The 23,161-nt window shown below is 55.0% G+C and overlaps 1 protein-coding gene across 10 annotated transcripts in view; it reads right to left on the minus strand.

Moving 5' to 3' along the window:
• The window catches only part of ATP11A (ATPase phospholipid transporting 11A), a 123,730-nt gene that overhangs the window by 13,450 nt on the left and 87,119 nt on the right, over positions 1-23,161 (minus strand). For 7 of the 10 annotated variants that reach the window (XM_086708222.1, XM_086708243.1, XM_086708239.1 and 4 more), the window contains exons 16-26: positions 21,725-21,798; positions 17,866-17,969; positions 12,663-12,844; positions 10,483-10,734; positions 8,868-9,042; positions 7,720-7,822; positions 7,387-7,532; positions 6,839-6,898; positions 5,956-6,083; positions 4,654-4,789; positions 4,177-4,200 (exon numbers count right to left, since the gene is read on the minus strand). In XM_086708222.1, the coding sequence (XP_086564348.1) occupies positions 4,177-4,200; positions 4,654-4,789; positions 5,956-6,083; positions 6,839-6,898; positions 7,387-7,532; positions 7,720-7,822; positions 8,868-9,042; positions 10,483-10,734; positions 12,663-12,844; positions 17,866-17,969; positions 21,725-21,798 (1,384 nt within the window). The remainder of the gene's footprint in view (positions 1-4,176; positions 4,201-4,653; positions 4,790-5,955; positions 6,084-6,838; positions 6,899-7,386; positions 7,533-7,719; positions 7,823-8,867; positions 9,043-10,482; positions 10,735-12,662; positions 12,845-17,865; positions 17,970-21,724; positions 21,799-23,161) is intronic. The other 3 variants (XM_086708226.1, XM_086708271.1, XM_086708264.1) reach the window with 1 other exon arrangement.

Raw genomic sequence — 23,161 nt, forward strand, 5'->3', positions numbered from 1 at the left:
TTTAGTGAGGTGGGAAGCTACTGGCAGGACTTGAGGACAAGCAGAGCGTCAGGACTCTGTGCAGGAAACAGGCCGCCCACAGAGCCCACCGGTCCCTCACCGGGATGCAAGGAGAACTGACGCAGGGCTCCTGCCTGGAGGCCATCGTGCCCCAGGGGACACCTGCACTGTCCCTAGACTGTGTCGGCTGCCGCAGGGGGTGGGGGTGGGGGTGCAGGGCTACCAGTGTCCGGCGGGTCCGGACAGGGGTCTGCTAACTGCACGGGGCTCCCTGGCCCCAAAAGGCAATAGCGCCCAGACGAGAAACTCTGATCGGAGCGTGGCCTCATCAATGCTTAACTTCTGGGGGGGCAGCAAACGTTTTAAACTCTGAGACGGGTCACAGCGTGGCAGCTGTCTACGTGCCCGGTCGGCAGGGTGTTTGGTTTTCACTAGAAGCTAACGGAAGGGGTGGCCTGTGGCGGGGCTGGGGCAGCCAGGGCCCGGAGCTGTGCGTGGGCCCACCCGCGGGACCTGGCAGGAAGGCCGCCTCCGCTTCCTGACACTGGGCCCCACGCCTGCAGCCCTGCTTGGCAGGAAACACGGCAATCTCTGTGTAAAGCGTTGGCCAACAGCCAGACGTGCGAGTGTGAGCGTGCACCACAGGGGGACGGGGTCCCACTGCCTCCTCAGAGTCGGTAGATCCCTACGTCTGCTAACGATGGCAGACCGGGGCTATGAGTCACGGCCCCCCGTGCCTCGTGCGCTAACACGCGTGGGCCTCAGCTGTAATTTTTACAGGCAAACGATAGCAAAACACAACATGTTGACTCCTGAACAGGAGTTTGGCTGAGGGCCCTGGCAATGAGGACACACCTGCTCTACCTTCACCGTGTCCTCAGCAGGCAGCTTGGGACTCACTGGTACAGTCATGGTGACAGCTCGGTGAACACCCTCCTCACTACAGATGGGAGTCCGCGGGCTAACTGCTAATAGTGCATTTATTGCTGAAGTTCTCTGTCCTCATTCTTAGGGACCGTGGGGGCCGGAGGTGGGAAGGCCCAGGACAGGAGTCCTCAACACGAAAGGGTGCCCAGGGCGTTTGTCTCCTGAATGCCCGATCTGTCCCCCACCCCCCGACAGGGACTTCCTAGTCCTGTTTGGATGACACTGAACGCCCAGGAGGGCACCTCCAAGCCTCCTGCGGCCCCAGACCCTCACGCGCCCTCTGTCCCCTGAGGAGCATCTTGGAGGAAAGCGTTCTGCTCAGAAAAGCCCTCAAACCAGGACCAACTTAATTTTCATGTGTAAAAATACCCACAACAAACATAACTGTTTTCTCAAGATCACGGTCATGAAAACACCGTCTACATGCCCCCACACACGGACTCCCTGCCTCTAGCCCGTGTGCAATGTTCACTGACTTGTGTTACAAAGCACTCCAGCCACGAGGCTCATCTGAGAACAGCCTGCTTGTTGCTCGACAGGAATAAGTTAATTAGGGTTCAGTGTTCTCGGTGGGACCAGAAGGAGAAATGATTTCGGTTCACGTATCAGTGTAGAAAATGCTCCGCAAGTGAATTTTTTTTAAAAAAGTTATTGATGACTGTTTCCTCAATACTACACGTGATTTATAAATGCTCCCACAGAATGATGTACATCTTAAAAAAGGGTCCTCACCTACCAACAGCCAACGGAAAGGGGCTTCTGAGAGGTAACACCATGAGATGCGTTCCAACCATGGAGGGTGTGTGGCCAGAGATGCGCATTACCATCACCAAACCTCTGCTGCCCAAGGACCAAGGGCGTCATCAGTCACCAGAGATGGCCCCTCGATGCACATGGGTTGTTCAGGTTTATGTGAATTGCCATAGAACCAGGCTATCTATGATACCATCTTCAGTCTTGTGGGTGATCTAACCCTCTTACCTCCAAAGCAAACAAGAATTTAAGAAAACCGTCTCAAACCAGGAAAGCTCCATCTGGAGATAAAGAGGCACAAGGGGGTCCAGCACTGGAACAGCAGACGCTTAACCTCGGCCTTGTGCTTGTGTGGAGTGGCCTTGGCCATTCCAGCCTCCCGGGGACCCTGTCCTCCTAGTGACGCAGGATGGAGATGTGTACCCTGGGCCCCTTGCAGAGGGGCCCCACTCATGACCGAGGACGCCGTGATCATACCATCGCACTCCCACAGCTCTGGTCTTGGCTCCCCACCATCTACACAGAGCTACTGAACGGCAAAAGTTCACCTCTCAAATGTGTAACTGCGGACAAACACCTCATGTTACAGACCTTGTCTGGCACCATTGGCCCTGTGCACTGGTTCATAGTTTCCCCAGGCTTCTGAGCGGCTTTTCATAGGACGAGACTTCCATTACGTGGTTGGACCTTTGTCCCAACGGGCCAGCAAGCGTGGCCGAGGGCGGGCCCGGGAAGCTCTGAGCCAGTGAGAGGCAAGGCACCTGCTGGGCTGATCCGGGATGGAGTGGTGGGGACAACCACGCTTTCTGTTTTCGTCTCTCTTTCTGTCCTTGTTTCAAGTCGAACGAGCAGCACTGTGCGCTAACAGATGGCTGAGCAGAGGTGTGCCCTGGTAGTGGGGGACGTAAAGGCACTGCGGGAAAGCCCCGGCCTGGGAGTCAGCTTCCAGGCTCCGGGGGGTTCAAGGCCCCTGAGGACACAGGAACCACGCAACTGACCATGGCGGCATGAGCAGCCGCCACAGAACTGACCACAGTGGCACAAGCAGCTACCATGGAACTGACCCACGGAAATGACCATGGCGGCACAAGCAGCTGCCACAGAACTGACCACGGTGGCATGAGCAGCTGCCACGGAAATGACCCACTGAACAGACCCATGGAGGCACGAGCAGCCGCCACGGAACTGACCACAGCAGCACGAGCAACTGCCAAAGAATTGACCCACGGCTGCATGAGCAGCTGCTGTAAGGTTTGGTTGGAAGCACATCAGGGCTCAGGGATTTGAACATGAGGAGGGGACACTGCCCAGGCCTCACCAGGGACCTGCAGCTCAAGGCCATGCCCATTAACCAGCAGGTACCAGGCTGCACACATCTTTTTGTGTGTGTCCATCGCCCACTGAAATCGCTCCGACCGTGCTGCCTAGGAGGCACCTATCGCTCTAAGCCCCATCGAGACGAAGGCAGCTGGGCATGGCACGAACAAAGTAACGCCTGAGTCTTGCGCAAACACCCTGCTTTGAGTGCTTGCGTGTGTGTGTTCCTGTGTCTGATCTCTAGCCCCCTCCATGTTAATGCCAAGCAAACACAGTGGCACTGGGTGAGGGGCCTTTTCGCGGGACCCACAGGCCACCTCGGTCCTGGCATCTCTGAGTTCTTCCTAAGATATGTGCGACACACTTCGTTAGGGCCCAGCCTGCGAGGAAGTGTTGTAGAGATGCCAGGGAATGAGGACAGCTCCGTAACTACGCTGTGGCCCAGTGATGTCCAACAGTTATTCGCGTCAACTGAGGCAACAAATTCTAGAAAAGCATAAGGTTTCAGAAGAGCAAAATCAGACATTTAAAAATCTTTCAAAATTGATTTAGTAAAAACTTGATCTGAGCTACGATGAGAGGTAAGGAGAAGGAAAAAACAGATCAGTCACCAGGGAGAGGACAAGTGGGCACAGTGGGCGGGGAGGGTGCACTCCTGAAGGAACGAACCAGAAACAAAGTGGGGAGGAGGTCCAGGTACTCAGCTGAGGAGGGTCTGCCCCAGACACCACCACTGGGGCCAGTGCGGCCACCAGACCCGGGAGGTGCTATGGTGGGGATGGCCCTGAGGTGCGTCCACGCGCCCCGGTGCGCCCCCGAGGCCCGGGTCTGCCACACTTACAGCAATGTCTCCACTGCGCCTCCCGGGCCTGGGACGGTGCCTCACACTTACGCAAAGTTCGGACATATAAAATCAACTTAAAGAGTGTCACTGAGTCGGCCGGCAGCCGTGACACGGACCCCCCCTCCCTCACCGACCCGGGAGGAAACACCACGTACAAAGGACCAAATGCAGACACACCGGCCTGACGCGGCTCCAGCCCCGAACTGGAAGCCAGCAGCAGCTAACACCATTTCTACCGACAAAGCACACAGAAGAAGTCACATTTCAAAATATTTCGAGAAATATTTTATTTTTAGCGCACTCCAAAACATACAGACAAACCCACAGTTTCTTACCATGTGTGTGTTGGTGGTCATTATCTGAGAGTGGGGAGGGAAGCGAGTGGCAGAAAGAAAAAAAGCAAAGATACCAATAAAACAACCCCCAGAGATGATGCGAACACCCAGAGCCGAGCGGCCACTAGAAAACGCTAACTCCTCACCGCGAGGGGAACAGGTCCTTAGGTGCGCATGTGGGAAAACACACTACACTGTGCCAACTACAGAATTAATCCCCAAAGGAAATAAGAGGTGCCGGCACGACCGGATTAGCGCTGGATTCGCAGCTAATGGGACGTGCAGATTACACTGGGTCTGATCTCGGAGGGGGCTTCCCACAGGGGCAGCGCTCCGCAGAGCCCAGCATGGCCTGACGTGCCACGACCCTGGAGCGACTTGGTGGAGAGGTGCCCGAATGCCAGGAGCCCCACCGGCTATGCTGACCCGTGCCCGCCCGAGTCCCCAGCAGCCAGCAAGATGCGGCTCTGCACTCACCTGCCCGTTGCTGGTCACCGTTGTGTTTTCAAACATGAAGTAAGCACCAAAGAAAAACACCAGGGCATCAAACACTCCCAGGAACGTCCAATAAATGAACACGCGCCAGCGAAGGAGTGCATTCTTGGCGATATCTCTGTGTGAGCAAACAGAGGAGAACGTGTTTCAGGAGAACCAGGCTCACATAATGACCGGGCCACCCCCAGGCTCTGTAGGGACCATCTGTCCAGAAGGCCCCCCTGTGTCACTGGACTGTTCCAGGCTGCACAGCCGGCGGGCTCAGCCAAGCTATGAAACTGGGTTATGGGGTAGTGGGCCCAGTGCCAGGGTCCGGGTCTGGCTGTGGTCGCCCCGCCTGTGCAGGTCTTTCCCCATCTGCCTGACACCCTGTGCAGTCTGAGTCTGACTCTGCCAACAATGTTGGAGTACAGCTCCAAAAAAGAAGAAAAACATCTTTTCCTTATTATTAAAAAATAGTTTTTAAGCAAAAAAGAGCACTGTGAGATCAAATCTGTTAACTTTTCTTTTTATCTCGCTGAAGGGAACATACCTGGATTTTTAAAAAATTTTTTCTAATGTTTGCTTATCTTTGAGAGAGACACAGAGTACGAGCAGGGGAGGGGCAGAGAGAGAGGGAAACACAGAATCCGAAGCAGGCTCAAGGCTCTGAGCTTTCAGCACAGAGCCCGACGTGGGGCTCGAACTCACTGACTGTGAGATCATGACCTGAGCCGAAGTCAGATGCTCAACTGACTGAGCCACCCGGGTGCCCCCGGTTTTTAGTTTCTTTTTTTTTTTTTTTTATAATTTTTAAAAATGTTTTTATTTATTTTTGAGACAGAGAGAGACAGAGCATCAGTAGGGGAGGGGCAGAGAAAGAGGGAGACACAGAATCCAAAGCAGGCTCTAGGCTCCGAGCTGTCAGCACAGAGCCCGACGCGGGGCTTGAACCACGAACTGTAAGATTATGACATGAGCCAAAGTCAGACAGTTAACTAACTGAGCCACCTAGATGCCCCAGAACATACATGGCTTTTTAAAGGATAATTTAGGCTATAAACGCACTGGGGTCACGAGGGGAAAGAAGTCATCCCAGCTCCTTCCGGAACTGCTGAGAAACAGGTGAGGTACAAACTGACTTACTATGCACGTTTCAAACGCACCATGAACCCTCTACCTAAATCGTCCACTTCAGGTATGTCGCTTTCTCCTGCCAGGGCTCCCGGTGCAGCGAGTGTAGCTGCTGAGGCTGGCGCTGCTGGTGGCTAAGTGCTGTGTGGCACCTGTCCCGGGGGCTTGTACCTGTACAGGGAAGGGTCCCTCCTAAGTGTGTCTATGCTGACATGCTGCTCCATCAGGCTATACAGGAGAATCGGGAGGGACGTAAAGCTGATGTTGTACAGGGTCAGGTAGGCAGTGTCATACAACGTCTGCAGGAAGGACAAAGTCACACTGAGAACAGCACCCTGGGCCTCTCGACAAACTTTTCTGATGGTTTTTCAATTTGCAAACACCCAGAGACACGAGCATTCTAGAATGCACACAGAGCCATGCTTCTGCAGCTACAGACAGCCGGATGCTTGTCAACCCTTCCTGATGTCAACTGTCGTGTTAAAACCACGGCTGACCCAGGCCTGACTGGGACCCACCCCACTCAGCCACCGCAAGGTGTTGCTTAAAAGTTGGCAATTTTGGTGGCCATCTTCAAGCTTCAATCTTCCCCATCCCAGCCCCTCTGCTGGAAACAAGTAAGTGATGGAAAGGGGGTAGCCGAGGGGCCGCTGCTCTCCTTGGCCAGGCGAGACGGCCTCCAGCCGGCACACCCGAGTGTGCAGATGTCGATGGTGGGGCACCCGGGAGAGGGTCTCAGATGCCGACTGTGTCCTCTCAGGGCAGAAAGTTAGGGCTTTTGTGGACGGTGAGCATGGGTGGGGCACATGGCTGGCAGGCTGGCATAGCCACTGGGCCACCACGGCTCCTGAACCCGCCACAGGGTGCTGCCACCGCTGACCAGCTCCCCCTGAGGCCTGCCCACCCCTGCGGCCTGCTCACCCCCCGCGGCCTGCTCCCCCTGTAGCCCATTCCTCCCCTGCGGCCTGCTCCCCTGCTACAGTCTGCTCACCCCTGCAGCCACCCCCACGGGGAGGGAGGTACGGCCCATCTGACCTCAGGCAGTTGGACTCACCTGTTGTGAAAACCCACAGAAGAACTGGTATAAAAACTGAGGGAAAATGAAGCAGACGTTCTGAAAGGGAAGCCACATCCCGGTTAGTTCAGTGGCAGCCATGAGAGGCTCTCCCTCCTAAGCCGTCCACGTACTGAACCTTCCCTGCAGGCAGTGACCCAGGGCGCCCTGTACTCTCACGAGAGGGGTGAGGGCTTCTGAAGCCTACTCTTATTTTCAGGGCACAAAGCACACATTCTGGTCCCTCTGTTAAAAGAAACATGAATGGAAACTGGTTGCAGAGGCAGGAGAAAGCAACGTGGGCGTGAGTATGACCAGGGCCGAGTCCAAGCACAAGATGGAGGACTCGTGCAAGAACGTCCTCCTCGTGGCCACGTACAAGCGCACGTTATCGGTTCCATGATCGATCTGTGCGTGCGGGCGAGTGCCCGCTTCCTCCTTAGAAGCAAGGTCAGTGCCTCCCTGTCAGACCGTCCCCGTGGTCCCTGCAGCACCTGACAGCCACACACTGCCCCGTGTGGGTGACCCGGCACGGGAGCCCTTCCTACCTTGTAGAAGAAGTATTGCACGAGCTCAGATATCCTGATGTAATATAAATGCCCGTGAACAAGCAGCATCTTCTTCAAGTGCTTAAACTTCGGAATGGCGTAGTCACTGTTCCTTGCGGCCTGGCGGCCTTCCTTCCCAATGACACCTGCCAGAGAAAACGCTGTCTCAGCACCCCGACGGAAAACAGTGTGGAGCGAAACAAGGTGCAAGCGAACACGGGCCAGGAGACACCCCGCACCACACGGTGCTCTGTGCCTGAGCCCTGGTCCCACCTCTGGCCCCTCCTGCCTCACTGGCCAGGCATACAGGGCTGGGGCACACGGGCAGCTCACCTATGCCCACATGGGCCTCCAGGATCATGCTGACGTCATTGGCACCGTCTCCGATGGCTAAAGTGATAGGGTGCTCTTTTGAAAGTTTGATTAATTTAACAATCTGGAAAACAAACAGAGGCAGAATTTATCTTCTCTGTTTTCTGTGTGGGTTATTCACTAACTAGGCAGAAATAATGCAGATGTAAAGTTACATAAGGAGAAGGAAGCGACGATCTGGCTCGAGTGCACGGAGTAGTTCAATCCGTTTTCTCCACAGGGGATGAAATCCCTTTCGTGTTGGGCAGAACTAAGTAAAGACAAGGCAGCTGAAGTGGAGTTACGAGGAAGTAACATGGGAAAGGCTGAAGACGGAAACAGGAAGTAAATCCAGTAGTTCCTGGTTCCTGCTACACGTGCGGCTTTAAACATATGGGATGCGATAAACTTGTAGGAAAAACCTAAAGGTTACATCCTGTCGGATGATACAGCCATTCCAAGCTATCTGGTATCCAGCATCGATTTCTCACAGATAGGCTGCTTCTGATGCTATTTTCATTGTCAAAGTTGTTGTGTGTGCAAATCCAATCTGGCAATTCGATGCAATTAATAATTTTAAGTGCGTAGGCCATTTTTCTGTAATCTTTCTCTCCGTTTACGTGTCTCAGAGCAGCAGTTCAAGTAGACCAAAAATGATAAGGAGTAACATGTGGAGCCTGTTCGGATTCTGTGTCTCCCTCTCCCTCTGCCTCTCCCCTGCTCACGCTCTCTCAAAAATAAATGAATGTTTAAAAATTTTTTTAAATAATAATGTGGGGGAGGGAATACTTTCGGCTAAAATGTGTATTTTTTGTTGTACAATAATACTATAGAGGCACTTGGGTGGCTCAGCTGGTTAAGCATCCGACTTCGGCTCAGGTCACAATCTCGTGATTTATGGGTTTGAACCCCGAGTCGGGCTCTGTGCTGACAGCTCAGAGCCTGGAACCTGCTTCGGATTCTGTGTCTCCCTCTCTCCCTGCCCTCCCCTGCTTGTGTTCTCTCTGTCTCTCCCTCAAAAATAAGTAAACATTAAAAAAAGATACCCCACCCCCCATCACAAATCAGAGCTGGCTGGAACCAGTAGCTCCTGGCGCTGACCCCCACCCCAGCGGCTGTTGGGGCCGCACCTGGGCCTTCTGCAGGGGCGCCATGCGACAGCAGAGCACAGCACTGCAGTTCCGGCAGATCTCAAGGAAGAGCTCCCGGTAGTTCCCACAGCTCCCGTCCTCCCTGGGCTTCATGATCAGAGACAGCGCGGCTCCATCAATGATGAGACCGTGGTCCTGCATGTCCGCCGAGAGTCTGTTTAATCACACAAACCAGAGACGTGACTCAGTAGCTAGGTCCATAGATTCTACCAGACTACGTCAGTTTTCCGAATATCTACAGAGGTTATAAACTGATGATCGAAGGATCAAGAAAGTGGTAATCCGGTTTTACCAGCAGCCTCTAGAGTACCAGACATGACACCCTTGAGCACATTTTAAAGTTGGGTTTCAATTAAACATTCTCATGCCCCCTAGGCAGAGCAAACAACGAGTTCTCACTGTGGTTTCACATGCCTGTTCCAGCACTTTTCCACAACAGATGGAGAGTGCACATCTCGTGGCCGGCACAGGTCGGTGTTTATCCCCAAAGCCCCACTACGGCGGCGGGGCCGTGGCCTCACAGCTGACCTCTACGGGCATCCCGTCTGGAGGACAGGGCTTGGGAGGAGCATAGTCAGAATGGGTTCTTTTGCTAGGTTTCCACGTTACGAGAACACCCCCATTCCCCCCAGAGGGGGACCCACAGACCAGGTGGAGGGAAACATCTTTGCTCTGCTTCTGAATCATTTAACATTTGCAGGTGATGAGAGCTTTACTACGTTAATGACAACCTAACAGGACTCGAATGCCCTCTGACCGCAGATCATGGGTCTGATACCAGCAAGGACAGCGTGGGTTAAGACGTGAATAAAATGCTGAGCATCCTTGGAAAAAACAACTCTCAGGTATATCCTGTTTTCTCTTAGCAAACAAGCACGCATTATTAACATTTCTCTCTTCGCTCTGGCAGATGCCCTGAGGAATCCACAATATAGCCCCCGAGTGGCTTACAGGCAGATGAGAACCATCCCACCCCAGTGGTTTACAATCAGGCCCTTCTGCACCCTTCAGCAGAAGTTTGAAAGTGAACACACACACACTCACAGACACACACACACACAGACACACCCATGGACACAGAGAGACACACTCAGCCATGGAAATACACACACAGAGACATACTCTCAGACACATTCACACACACACTCACACACTCATACACACAGGGACACGTACACAGACACACTCAGACATGGAAACACAAAGACATACACACAGATGCGTACTCACAGACACACAAACAGACACACCCGTGGACACTGAGAGACACACCCAGACATGGATACACACACACACAGACATACAGACACACACACATGGACACACACACAGACACACTCAGACATGGATACACACAGACACACACACAGATGTGCACTCATGCGTACTCACACACACACACACACACACACACACACACACCCCTCTTCTGCAGAAAGACACGTCACAGCTACTATGAAGAACTAGCCTTGGCCTCATCCCGCTGTTCACGGTGACCACACGAACGTGCGATGATGCCCAGGGACAGACCCATGCGGTCCACAGGGGCACCGAAGCCGGGCCCTGCTAGTGGAGGGGATGGGGCACCGCCTACCCTGAGAAGTTGTCCCTGGTTAAGCTCCCACTGTGGCGCAGGACGGTCTTGCTCAGCTCAAACAGGACGTCGTGCAGACTCTGCTCCTCTATCTTCTTGGTGGTGAGCTCGAGCAGCTGTGTGTTCCTCCTGAACAGTTTGCAGGCGTAGCAGGTGGCGGCCGCCGTCTCCATCTTGTCCCCAGTGAGGACCCAGACTTTGATCCCCGCCTTCTGCAGAGCCTCGATGGTATCGGCGGCTTTCTCCTGGAGCCTGAGCAAAGATGAGACCCGCAATTGTGCGTGTGACAAAGGCAAATCGAAGCCGAGAGTTTCAGACTTGCGACCCGTGAAGCTATCTTTGTTGGCCCAAAACTAAGAAGCATCAGGCCACTAGCTTGTCATCTTACCAGGAAGGGCCAGATAAGCGGATATCTTTTGCCAGGAGAGCACTTCCTAACTCCCAAGACAAACACTCATGGCGTATCAAGTTAAGCGTCTGTCGTGCACAATTCCCATCAGGTAAGCCGGCACTGTCTAGCTGGGACTTCCCGCTTACAGAGGGCTTAATCAATTACAAGAAGGACCGTAACCACCAACAAAGTCTTGACCAGAAAAAACGGGGTCAGGAAAAGAGGTGGTCAGTAAGTGTCACGGTCTTTTCCTTTGGGGTGAACTTGGAATTCTGCCACTGGTCATGCTGGAGCCTCTAAGCGATGTGTGATACCGACAATGCCAGCAGGGGATCCTCCATAATTAACCCCCTTCTACGCGCAAACCCAGAGCGCACAGGGTTTACACGATGTGTACAAGGTTGCACGGCTCTGACCACATTGGTCAGGATCTTGCTGGGCCTGGAGGCCTGGTTTCAAAGCCACGTCTGCCTTATCTGGGCCCCGCCATTCTTCCCAGATTTTAGAGTCTGGGCTTTCGACGGGCATATGAAGTAGTGTGCCGTGACCCTGTCCGGGACTGGATGAAAAGGGCAGACAGGATTCTAACTGGAGTGACCCGATTACACCGGGGGTAAGCTTCCCTGCTAAGGCCTCTAGCCCATCCAACCTCAGCAGTCCAGAGACAAGAGAAAACATCTCTAATTTCTTTGGTTTTCAGCAGAGTCGGTCAGGGTTTCTAGGGAAATGATTTGCAACTGAATATCATCACTTCAAAGCCACTGGCGCCCACCTGCCCCTGGGCATCTACTCTGTTTTCGAGGTCCCGACTCCCCACAGAGTTACTCTGCTCCCCGGACCCTCATGAGGGTCTGCAGACGCGGCTCCCCCATCCAGACCCTCCTCTCCCTGTACTTCCGGTCCTGAGCACAAGCTACGTTTCCTGTGTTGGTGCCTGAGGCCCTGGTCTGGCCAGAGTCAGGGAAGGAGTTACAGACACAAAATCAAAGCCAAACACATCCCCCAACACCCTGTCAAGATTGGGAAGTCACCGAGTGCTCGTTAAAGACACTGGGAATTGTAGGTTTCCAGTGAGGACTTAAATTTGGGTCCATTTATACCTTAAAGACTCTGAAACTTTATGGGACGTAAACTTCCAAGAAATGCCCGCAAAGTTTCTGCTTCATCCTGTAAATGAGGTATTTTTTCTTTTCCTCTCCTGCTACTCTCTCAAGTCACAACAGCAAGAGACGCCCATGTGTCCGTGCGCGAGGCCTGAGCTCGCCTCAGCCTCGTCACAGAGCGGTGGCGGCTGAGAAGCCCTTCCTTCCGAGTATGGGAAAGTAGTGGTTGGCAATCTCACCAGTTATTGGTAGTGGTTTCTGCAATATTCTACTCCACTGTTCTAAATTTCTTCAATGAGAAATGACAAATACACTGTGTTCGTTAAGATCTAAAATGTGTCACTTGAACTTGGAAAGGACTAGTGACAAATTAGGAAGAGAATTAGTTACTGATGGACTCTACAGAATAATTTAAAAATGACCCCCTCTCTTGACTACCCTGACATCATGTGAAAATGCCAACTTGTCCCTTAGGCCAAGTGTGACTTTCAGGGTCCTTATTCATGTAATTACAACGTGGTCCAGTCACGACCTCCCAGTGACACCACCCCAAGGCCTGCCTGTCCCAATGTGGACACATGTCCCCATGAGGATATCAGGTGCAGTGGCCCGTCCCCTGAGCGTCCATGGGCCCCGATGCCACAGCACACAGCCACCTTCTCCTGAAGACACAGCGTGTCCACTACCTGTCCTCAACAGCCGTGGCACCAAGCAGAATGAGGTCTTTCTCTATTTGCTCGTAGGCCTCCGCCAACTTCTTTTCACGATCCTGAAGGGCCACCTTCGCGGCCTGCAGCAGTGTGCAAACACCTTCATATTCTTCGGGGATCAGCCTTTTGTAGGCAACGCACAGAGTTCGAAGTCCCTCCTGTGGGATACAACGCAGCCTTTATTGCTGAAACGCTGTCTTCTAGTAGCTCTCCCAGTACCCCCTCCCTCTAATTAGAAGAACTATCAGCCAGCCCTCAAAGGGATCAGTCACTTACAGCTGAATTGCATCCCCGTTAAACACAGACAATCATCACAGGTTACAAAACTTCAACGTACGCAGGGGAAGCAGGCACACCCACACCCTGGGAAGAGAAGCCTTTCTTCTTTTATTTCGACAAATGAAGAGTTAAACTTTTTTCAGAACATGATTTGCAATTTTATTTTATTGTAAATATCAAGTGATTTTTCTAAAGCAACAGTTTTTACACAGGGGAGTTTGTGACACAGACTTAGCACCCACTGAAGGAAAAAATGCTCAGTTATTTATCGAACCTCATGGGTCCACAGGACAGAGAAACAGAATCTGAGACAGTGGGTTTACTGTGATGGTAAGTCTGGGTGTCACCACAAAGAACACATGCCAGCAGCCAGCGAGGCTCAGTCGGTGCCTGAAGGGCCACACCGATCCCATCAAGCATTGTTTCCTTCTCATCCCGAGGAAGTGAACCTTCACAAAGGTCTGCCTGATGCTCTGAGGACGACTTCTGGTTGGTCTGTCTGCCTCCTTGTTCTTTCAGCCCCAACTTGCCTAATCCCAGGAAAAGAGCCAGAGTCCTTCTACAATCGGTCCACATTCTGGCAGAATCTTGGTGTGTAAGATTTTTTAAAAGAGTTCCCAGATTATGAGCTCAAGTTGTCCGTCACCACCAGGAAATGCCTCAAGTCTCTAAGACCTTCAAACGTGGCTGAAGGACACACCCACGGAGCGGTCAGCCTCTGTCATCCCCAGAATTCTTCAAACAGTGAGTGTGAACTGTAGGCTGAAGATTCCAGGAATAAAACGTTTGTTTGTAAAAGTATACGGTGCTGGTGTCATGGAGACAGAGTAGAATACCTCTCCGGAGGCCTCCAGCTAAGTGCTGCTGACACACCGGACACTACAAAACAACATAGATATACGAGCAAAGCCAGACAAATGCACTACGAGAAAATTAAAGAACCACGTCTTACAAACACAGATGCAAAAACCCTCCACAAAGTACCAGCAAGATGAATCCAAGAGCACACCCAGAGGCCTACGCCGCAGGACCAAGTGGGATTTACCCCTGGAGGCAAGGATTCGGCACAGGAGCGTCCATCCGGTGACACATATTCACACATCTCAGCAGAATGGAGGCAACCACCCTCACAGCCTCCAACTTTAGAAGTAGAAGGTGGTGCCTGTGTGCCGTGGACACTGCTCGGCTCGCACAGGGACCAGGTGCCGACACACCAGAAAGGCACACTCAGTACCGTTCTATTTACATCACACTCCTAATGATGAAAGCCGCAGATGGCAAACAGACCGAGGTTGGCAGGGCCTGGAAGGGGCCTCGAAAGGGCAGCTGGGCCTGGAAGGGGCCGGGAAGGGGTGGCTGGCCCGGGAAGGGGCGGCTGGCCCTGGAAGGGGCTGGGAAGGGGCGGCTGGCCCTGGAAGGGGCTGGGAAGGGGCGGCTGGGCCTGGAAGGGGCTGGGAAGGGGTGACTGGGCCTGGAAGGGGCCAGGAAGGGGCGGCTGGGCCTGGAAGGGGCTGGGGAGGGGCGACTGGGCCTGGAAGGGGGCCGGGAATGGGCGACTGGGCCTGGAAGGGACTGGGAAGGGGCTGGAAAGGGGCGGCTGGGCCAGGAAGGGGCTGGGAAGGGGCAGCTGGGCCTGGAAGGGGCACTGGGCCTGGAAGGGGCTAGGAAGGGACCGGGAAGGAGCTGGGAAGGGGCAGTTGGGCCTGGAAGGGGTCTCAAAAGGGCAGCTGGGCCTGGAAGGAGTGATGGGCCTGGAAGGGGCCGGTAAGGGGCTGGGAAGGAGCTGGGAAGGAGCTGGGAAGGGGCGGCTGGGCCTGGAAGGGGTCTCAAAAGGGCAGCTGGGCCTGGAAGGAGTGATGGGCCGGGAAGGGGCTGGGAAGGGGCGACTGGGCCTGGAAGGGGCCGCGAAGGGGCATCTGGGTCTGGTAGGGGCAGCTGGCCTGGGCAAGGGGCAGTGTGACTCTGCACCCCTGCGCGGTGGGCCAGGAAACTGCTCAAGTGACATAATGACCAACGGTTTGGACCAACGCCTGTCCCCGGGCTCTAATACCACACTCCAGTTCGGGAAGATTCGAAGAAATGGGGCACTGGGGAGGGCACAGGGCACCCTCCACACTGTCTCCATGGCCCCCTGGGACTCCACATTATTTCAACGTAGAGTCACAAATGCAGTGGCCCTATAGGTGCCTCCACTCAGGCTTGGACAGTAGGGGGGTTCCTGGGACAGTGACCATGGCAGCCCCTTGAGTCTGCAGAGGACCTGTGAGCATGTGAGGGGACCCCCAGTGCCAGGAACGAATGGTCAGGTCAAGGGGCAAAGCGGTCCTAGAAGTCAGGCTGGAGACCCCAGTCCACAGGGCACCACTGGACAGGACAGCACCTGACGCATGCTAAAGCCGTCATCTGAACAGGGTGAGCCTCTTCCAGAACAAATCCGTGCCCGGAGGGAACACAGGGCAACCCCACACCTAACAAGGCAGCGTCCTCAGGCCGGGTCCCGTCAAAGGCCACCAGCACACGCAAAGGGGCAGAGAGCACTACCCACAATGAGGACATTAAGCACTCAACTGAGGTGAAGTAAAGCCGGCAGCAAGGTCAGAACTAGGAGAAGCCCATGAGACAGCCACTATGACCATGTAACGGACGGCAGCAAGTTACACACAGACACCCATGGAACAAAGGCCCGACATCCGAGAAATCTCCGGGCAGGAAGGGTGGCTGATGAAACCCTGCTCGAGATGTGAGTGGGAGCGAAGACGGGATGACAGAAACTACCCACGACGAGGGAGAAGATGGTTTAAAAAGAAGAGAGCTGGGGAGCACTGGAGCAGCCAGGGAGTCCCAGCTGGAGTCCTGGGAAGGCAGCGGCGGAAGAAACACCTGAAGACACACTGGGTAGGAAATTCCCCAACCTGATTAAGAAACCCGTGAACCAGGGGCGCCTGGGTGGCGCAGTCGGTTAAGCGTCCGACTTCAGCCAGGTCACGATCTCGCGGTCCGTGAGTTCGAGCCCCGCGTCGGGCTCTGGGCTGATGGCTCAGAGCCTGGAGCCTGTTTCCGATTCTGTGTCTCCCTCTCTCTCTGCCCCTCCCCCGTTCACGCTCTGTCTCTCTCTGTCCCAAAAATAAATAAACGTTGAAAAAAAAAAAAAGAAAAAAAGAAACCCGTGAACCCACAGACCCAAGTGCCTGGAGCAGCCTGAGCACAAAACAGGGTCGCTGCGTCAGAGCAGGTTGGGACCGCCTGCCTGACCACGCCATCAGAAGAGGAGATAGATACAGAGAACAGAAACGGGGACAGCGGCCTCCCAGAGCACCAGGGAACACGCATCCGTCCCAAGACACAACACGGCTGTTTCCACAACGGCCCCAAACGGGGAGAAGCCACCCGTGTGTGGAGAGGGAAGTTGGGAAGCCATGCCTGCCGCGCTGCCAGGGACGGTGTCTGTGGGCGCAGACAGCACGGTCCTGATGCGCCCAGGGGGAGAGTCCGGCACCGTCTGAAGGCAGTTGTGAGATGCAGGTGGCCCGGCTCAACCTTAACGCCAGAGGCGAGGCTACGAGGGAAGGACCGTGACATCCATGCTGTGGGCACCGCTTCGGGGGAGGAGCCGGGGCCACGATGATTCCCACAAGGAACCGCTGTCTTGAGGTCGGGGGTTTCCAAGGCGCACTGAGCCGCTGTTTCGGTGGAGCGTGCGGGGTTCCGGCCCGTGGGCCCCCTCCCCCTGAAAGAAGAGGGGCTTGGACGGCGGACCCCAGAAGGGCAGGAGTACCACCAAATCAGCATCCTGGGTGCAGGGAAAACTGTGCGCGCAGAGCCAGTCCTGTTTGATGGCTGTGCCCAGAAGCGCAGCCAGCGTCCCGGCCATCTGTCGTGGGAACAAGGCCTCCCGCCACTTCAGACTTGGTGCCAAAGCGACTCGCTGCCCCTCAGGGTGACCGGCACACCTGTACCAACACGCGTCGCCCCAGAGTCAGGTGTACATGCGCCCTCGGGCGCTAGACAGAAGCACAAACAGGATCCTCGCCTCTGGGCAGCGACACGGCTCAGCCTTCTCAAACCTGCAGCTTACCGCCAGATTCCTGACGGTTGGTGTAGTTGCCCTGCTCGGCCGGCAGGCGTTAGGAGGCACCTGCACGGGAACCTGAAGGTGGAGTCGCGCACTTGGACGGCAGTGCTCAGCCAGGCGGGCATGCCCAGGGCACAGAGGCACCTCCCGGTCACAGACATGTCTGATGCTATGACATCGAGTTCGATAAACGTGGACACTTGTGTGAGCACCGTGGAACGTTTATGACGTTACTTGTGAAGTGGAGGTGGCGTTGAAGACTCAGGACCCGTTCTCCAAGGTTACTGGGGCCCAAACTCCGTGGTTTAGTGATTCTTACAGGTCACGTTCTGTGGATTGCTGCAGTGGGGACAAAGCCCTGGCTGAGGGTTTGCAGGTGGTCTCAAGGACACACACGCTCCTGCTCGGACTGCTGTCCTCCATGGGGCAGGCTGTGCGCGGTGGGAGCAGGCAGAGCGACCCCCTTCAGAACGAGACGCAGGGGGAACCACACAGGAGAACCACAAGGGAAAGCATCAGCACGAGTCTTAAAGCGAATCACCAGAAATCCTCAGGATCCCAACATAGTCACCACAGATGTGCTTAAATTCTGACCCCCCTGACACCGCTAGCCCCACCTCACAACAAAAACAAGCCGCAGCCTGCCCAGTCGGGTGCCGGAGGGGGGCGGTGGTGGCGGGCACCCAGAGGTACCCAGGTCAGCGGCACCGCCAGGTTTTTACTCCGTCGAAGGCACACGCGGGACAGAACAGGACGCTGGCAGCCAGCCTCCCACCCCCCCCCCCCCACCCAGCGTGGGACAACTGTGCAGCCCTCCAACCAGCTCACCACCGCGTTGCGCTCCACTCTGGAACGGATCTGGTCAACTTTGCCTTCTATCACACGGGGAAATATTGAAGAGTCTGCTCCTTTGCAAAACAGATAGATTTCTCCTACAAAATGAGAAAAAAAAAGACGCTTAATCACAACGCAGAGAAGACTAGACCCTTTCTCACATTTGCTTTTGTTAAGAAACAAAAATAGGGACGCAAGTGCTGAGACATCGTAGGGATTTCCCAAGACCCGTGAACACGCGCCGTCGGGGAAGCTGAAGCCACGCGCTACAACGCGGACTCTGTGCCTCCCGGCAGGACGGGCCACCACTGTCACTGCCCTCTGTCTGGTTCGGCCTGGCCAGGTGGGCATCCTGCTGTCCTTCACGTCACCAAGACCACAGGGACATCTGTTGTGAAATGCCCCCGACACATCAATGTCCCCACCGTGTACACCCTGGTGCTGAGACACATGCTTCCCTGCCCTTGAGATAAACCAATTTCCTCTTCCAGGGAAGCAGAAAAGCTCTCCAGCCAAGATGAAGAGATCAACAACACAGAAGTGCCGCTCTGGTCAACAGGCCCTTGGCACCCAGGGGCTCTTTCTTTTCCAGCCACGAATCTCCTGGCCCGAAAAACCACACAGCACACAGCTAGGCCAGCTTTGTCTGCATGCGGCTCCTGAAACACCGTGAGGTCAGTCCATGACAGCAGCGGCGGCCATGACTGGTATTGTCTCCGTCACCCGCCTTTAGACAGGAAGCGCAGACATCCTAGCCTGGGGCTGGTCTTGGAATTCCTAGACACTGGTGGCCCTCAGGGGAAGCCAAGTCCAGAGGCACCAGGAGGGGCGGCCACTGCTCCTAGGGGGGCAGCTGAGAAAGGGCCGTGGGGAGGGCACACCCCTGGGGTGACAGCTAGTGAGACCGCTTGGCTGGACAGCACGGGAACCTGGATGAGGGTGCCTGAGCTCAAGTGTGGCATTCGGAGCCCAGCTAGGTTCATCCCCTTGATGCCAGAGAGGACTCCCTCCAGCACACAGAGCGAAAACATGTAAAATAGCACAATTCAGGGGCGTCTGGGTGGCTCACTCAGTTGAGTGTCTGACCAGCTCAGGTCACGATCTCACGGTTCGTGGGTTCAAGCCCCACGTCGCCTGCAGCCTGCTTTGGGTTCTGTGTCTCCCTCTCTCTCTGTCCCTCCCCCACCCGTGCTTTCTCGCTCTCTCTCAAAAATAAACATTAAAACCCCCCCTAAAACACAGCACAATTTATGCTCACCAAAGCCCTGAAACTAAAGCTAAAGTCAGCCTACAGCCAGAAAAGATGGTGTCTGGTGACACATGGAGCTGGGCAGGGCCACATGGGGCAGGGAGCCAGATCCCCAGGACACGCCCACCAACTGTGTGGGTTCTTATCACGAGCCGGGAAGAGTGGGGCCTGGGCTGGCCCACAACCAGCCTGGGGGCAGAACCCATTCCTGACTCCAGACATGTCTTCCAGCTAATCGTGCAAGTTGTCAGACATGGTTCACGGCAATAATGCTAGTCGAGACGACATAATGATGTGTTCCCGCTTTTTTTTCTAGAAAAATCATGATGACTCAAGGCACTGGCTCGGGAGTGGCTTAAATTTCCCACTGTCTTAACTTGTCAATCGCTCGATACATTCCACCAGGGATGTGTTTGGCCTTGGGGCTTGGTTACTGACAGCCCCCAACATGAAAATGACCAGAGTGTGAATCAAACTTTAACCTGCAAAAAAGCAGGAGCAGGCAGCACGTGGAACCACTCCTGGATCCTGCTCTTGCAAGTTTGTCCACAAGCAGGAAGAACCCAGCAGAGTGAACGCACAGTGAGGCACCCGCAGCACAGTGAGCATGTCCATGGCCCCGGGAGGAAGCCCACGCCGTTAACTGGCCGGGGGGCTACGGTCCCCCAAACCCGTTAGGTTGTAAAACCAGTGCAATTAGCATTCTCTCCAGGGATGCGTTACTACCCAAAGAACAGTTCATTTAATTGTTCAAACTTCTCTTGAAGCAAGTTGGCACAGAGGCTGGTGCACATGGCACGTGGCCTGTCCTTGTGAGCCTGCAGTCCCGCAGGGGACCCTGGAGGACAAGCAGACGTCGTCCCAGGGAAGCGGCTGTTGTCGGGGAGTGAACGCCCCGGACGAAAATTGTTCATGTGACTCAGCTCCTCCCCGAGCTTTGGGGATGCGCCTTTGAAGGGAGGTGGCAGCTGTCGAGGACTCCACAGTGCACCTGCCGGGAGCACGTATGGGCACGTGGCTCAGGAAGAAGTGCAGATGGGGCAGGAGCTGTGAGAAGTCTCGCTTCTCTTCCTGCGGCGAGGTCATGCCTGCCGGCTCCTGAATCACCTTCCAGGTGGGACTCAGCCGCGACACTTCACATTCCCATGGGGACACCACGTGGTGAAGGACTGAGGATGTCATGTCCCAGAGTCCCACGCCTTTGTTCTGGGGTGTTCTGACAGGCTCCAACCCTGGAAAAGGTGCTCCAACCGCTGGGGAGCCACCCACCCCGCATACCCCACACACCTGAGCATGTCTGTCGACACTGTGGGCGAGTGCTTCCCACACCCTGCTGACCCCAGTGCCCAAATCCATTTTGACACATTACGAATAGTGCTCATGTTATTCACGCCCCACGACACCTGGTGCCAAGACTCATTGGCAGAGCCCTGCCGGTCCTCCTTGTTGACAACTGGCTCAGGGGCACGGGGACCATGCAGGGACAGTGCCCAGAGCTGCCAAGTGCCTTCCCCAGGCTCATCATCCAGCACCCTGGGAAGCGACTCGTGGGGTCCTGCCAAAAGACGCGTCCCGGCAACCTCGCACTGTCCTTTGTGGCCTAAGGAGGAAAACTAGTCATTGACGGTCCCATCAGAAGACGGTCACAGCAGTCCTGTTGAGGTAGTCCCCACACGAGGTCCTCCCGTGAGTGTCAGGACACTGGCTGACACAAAATTCGCCAATGTGCCTTCAGATCAGCGTGTCAGGCTCAGAGTCTGGTTCCAGGGTCATGGCTGTGTTTCGCTGCTAACCAGGCAACTTTCCAAAGAGATACGCAGCCTGGCACCACCTAGTTTTACCCTTTACAAAAAGGAGTAAGATCCCACATCTTTTGACAAGAGGCCATTCTGAAATTGCGATTGCGTTGAGTGCACTGAATTAAGCAGCATCTACCGAGTGGTCGAGAGCAGGGCAGCGGTGCGTACCCTGCTGAGGTGAGTAGGGGTTCGGTCTTCAGGATGTTCACAGTTGGCTGGTGAGAAGACAACAACTCCCCCGACAGAGGCAACCAGGGAAGGCTTCCTGCAAGGCAGCCGTGGGGCTGCCCTCAGAGAAGCGCAAGTGAACAAGGGGGCCCCCAGGGGGAAAGGTGCCTCTGGGGAGGGGCCCCCAGGTGGAAAATGTACACGTCCAGGGTTGGCTGGGGGCTGACAACTGGGAAGGCAGCTCGGGAGCCAGGGCTTGGCCACCGGAGGAGGGGCTGCGCCACCAGCAAGGTGTCCTCGGGGCCCTTTAGGACTGATGTGCCGCAGATTAGGAGCCGGGGGCTGCAGGTGGGAGACCCCAGGCTGCCGGTGAGGGGGCTGCCAGGAAGGAGAGGAGACCCCATAGGACTTGCTGGTCAAGGGGAAACATCAGGCTTTCCTGTGCCAGCAGAGTGCCAGGAGGAGGGCCGGGCGCCTGGGGCGTGAGGAGATACGGGACCTACAGTGGGTTCGGCAACTTTTTGTTTTAAAGAGAACGAACAAACGCTTAAGTCCTCGTGCTGCTACAGGATGTGAGCATCAGAATAAACCCGCTACGTTGTGCAGTTGAGGAAATGGAAGATAAAAACATTTCTACCTGTAGCAGATCTGACAATCACACTCATTCTCCTTCTTACGGAGTCAAAACTCAAGATTTCCAGCAATTCAAACCTGAAAAAGAGATTAAAAGTTGGTTTTGACATGCACCTTGCCCCATGAGTCCTGTGAGCCTAAGTAATCACACGCCTCTGCTCAGCAGGACATCCGGGGTGTCCTCTGCCGCGTCCAGAGAGCCCTCCCTGCACGCCTGCCCCGTCCCTCCCGGCCAGGCCGCTCCTTCATGGAGTCGGGACCCATGAGTGGGGGGACTCTGCTCCTCACAGCTGGCACAACACCCCCAAGGCCAGGCTCCCGTGTGCTCACCACCAGGACCTACGCACGGGACCCCTCAACCCGAGCCCAAGGTGTAGGTGCCCAGGGAGTCCGTTCCCCAAACAAAAGGCACATTCACTTTCCTGGATTCGGAACACAGACACGCAGATACTATCAGAGCTTCCAACCCAGGACAATAAACCAGGGTCCTTTCAGTTAATAAGAATCATTTAAAAAAAAAAGAAAACCAGGGGCGCCTGGGTGGCGCAGTCGGTTAAGCGTCCGACTTCAGCCAGGTCACGATCTCGCGGTCCGTGAGTTCGAGCCCCGCGTCGGGCTCTGGGCTGATGGCTCAGAGCCTGGAGCTTGTTTCCGATTCTGTGTCTCCCTCTCTCTCTGCCCCTCCCCCGTTCATGCTCTGTCTCTCTCTGTCCCAAAAATAAATAAACGTTGAAAAAAAAAAAAAAAAAACAAAGAAAACCAATATTTAATTGGCTTGTAGTCTTATCATCAGAAGACCACGATCTCTGCTGGCATTTGAAATACCAAAGGTAATTCAGCAACCCCAGACACCGTCTCTGGAGACTCCTCAGGGTCCAGAGACCCCAGCTGCAGCTTGTGGGGGTGGGGAGGGCAAGCTGTAGGAGAACCCCTCTGCGGAAGCCCACCTGCCACCTCGGAGGGAGCCAGGACGGCAGGCAGGGCCCCGGGAGCCCCCAGTGCTGCGGGCACAAGCCCCCTGTGCCAACACAGGACCCGCGGCCAGCCCAGAGCGGTCAGGGGTACACCGCTTATGCTGACCCGAGGGTTTATGTTGCTCAAGGGAACGATAAAATTCGGGGGATTCTTGGGGCGCCTGGGTGGCGCAGTCGGTTAAGCGTCCGACTTCAGCCAGGTCACGATCTCGCGGTCCGTGAGTTCGAGCCCCGCGTCAGGCTCTGGGCTGATGGCTCGGAGCCTGGAGCCTGTTTCCGATTCTGTGTCTCCCTCTCTCTCTGCCCCTCCCCCGTTCGTGCTCTGTCTCTCTCTGTCCCAAAAATAAATAAAAACGTTGAAAAAAAATTAAAAAAAAAAAAAAATTCGGGGGATTCTGAGGCTGTCACCACCCAGTGTCACATTCTTTGCCACCTGTCCTTCCCCGTGCCCATCACCGCACGTTTGT

The sequence above is a fragment of the Puma concolor genome, chromosome A1, assembly GCF_028749965.1.
Source record: "Puma concolor isolate L17-30 chromosome A1, mPumCon1.1.hap2, whole genome shotgun sequence".
In the NCBI taxonomy this organism is placed as follows: Eukaryota; Metazoa; Chordata; class Mammalia; order Carnivora; family Felidae; genus Puma; species Puma concolor.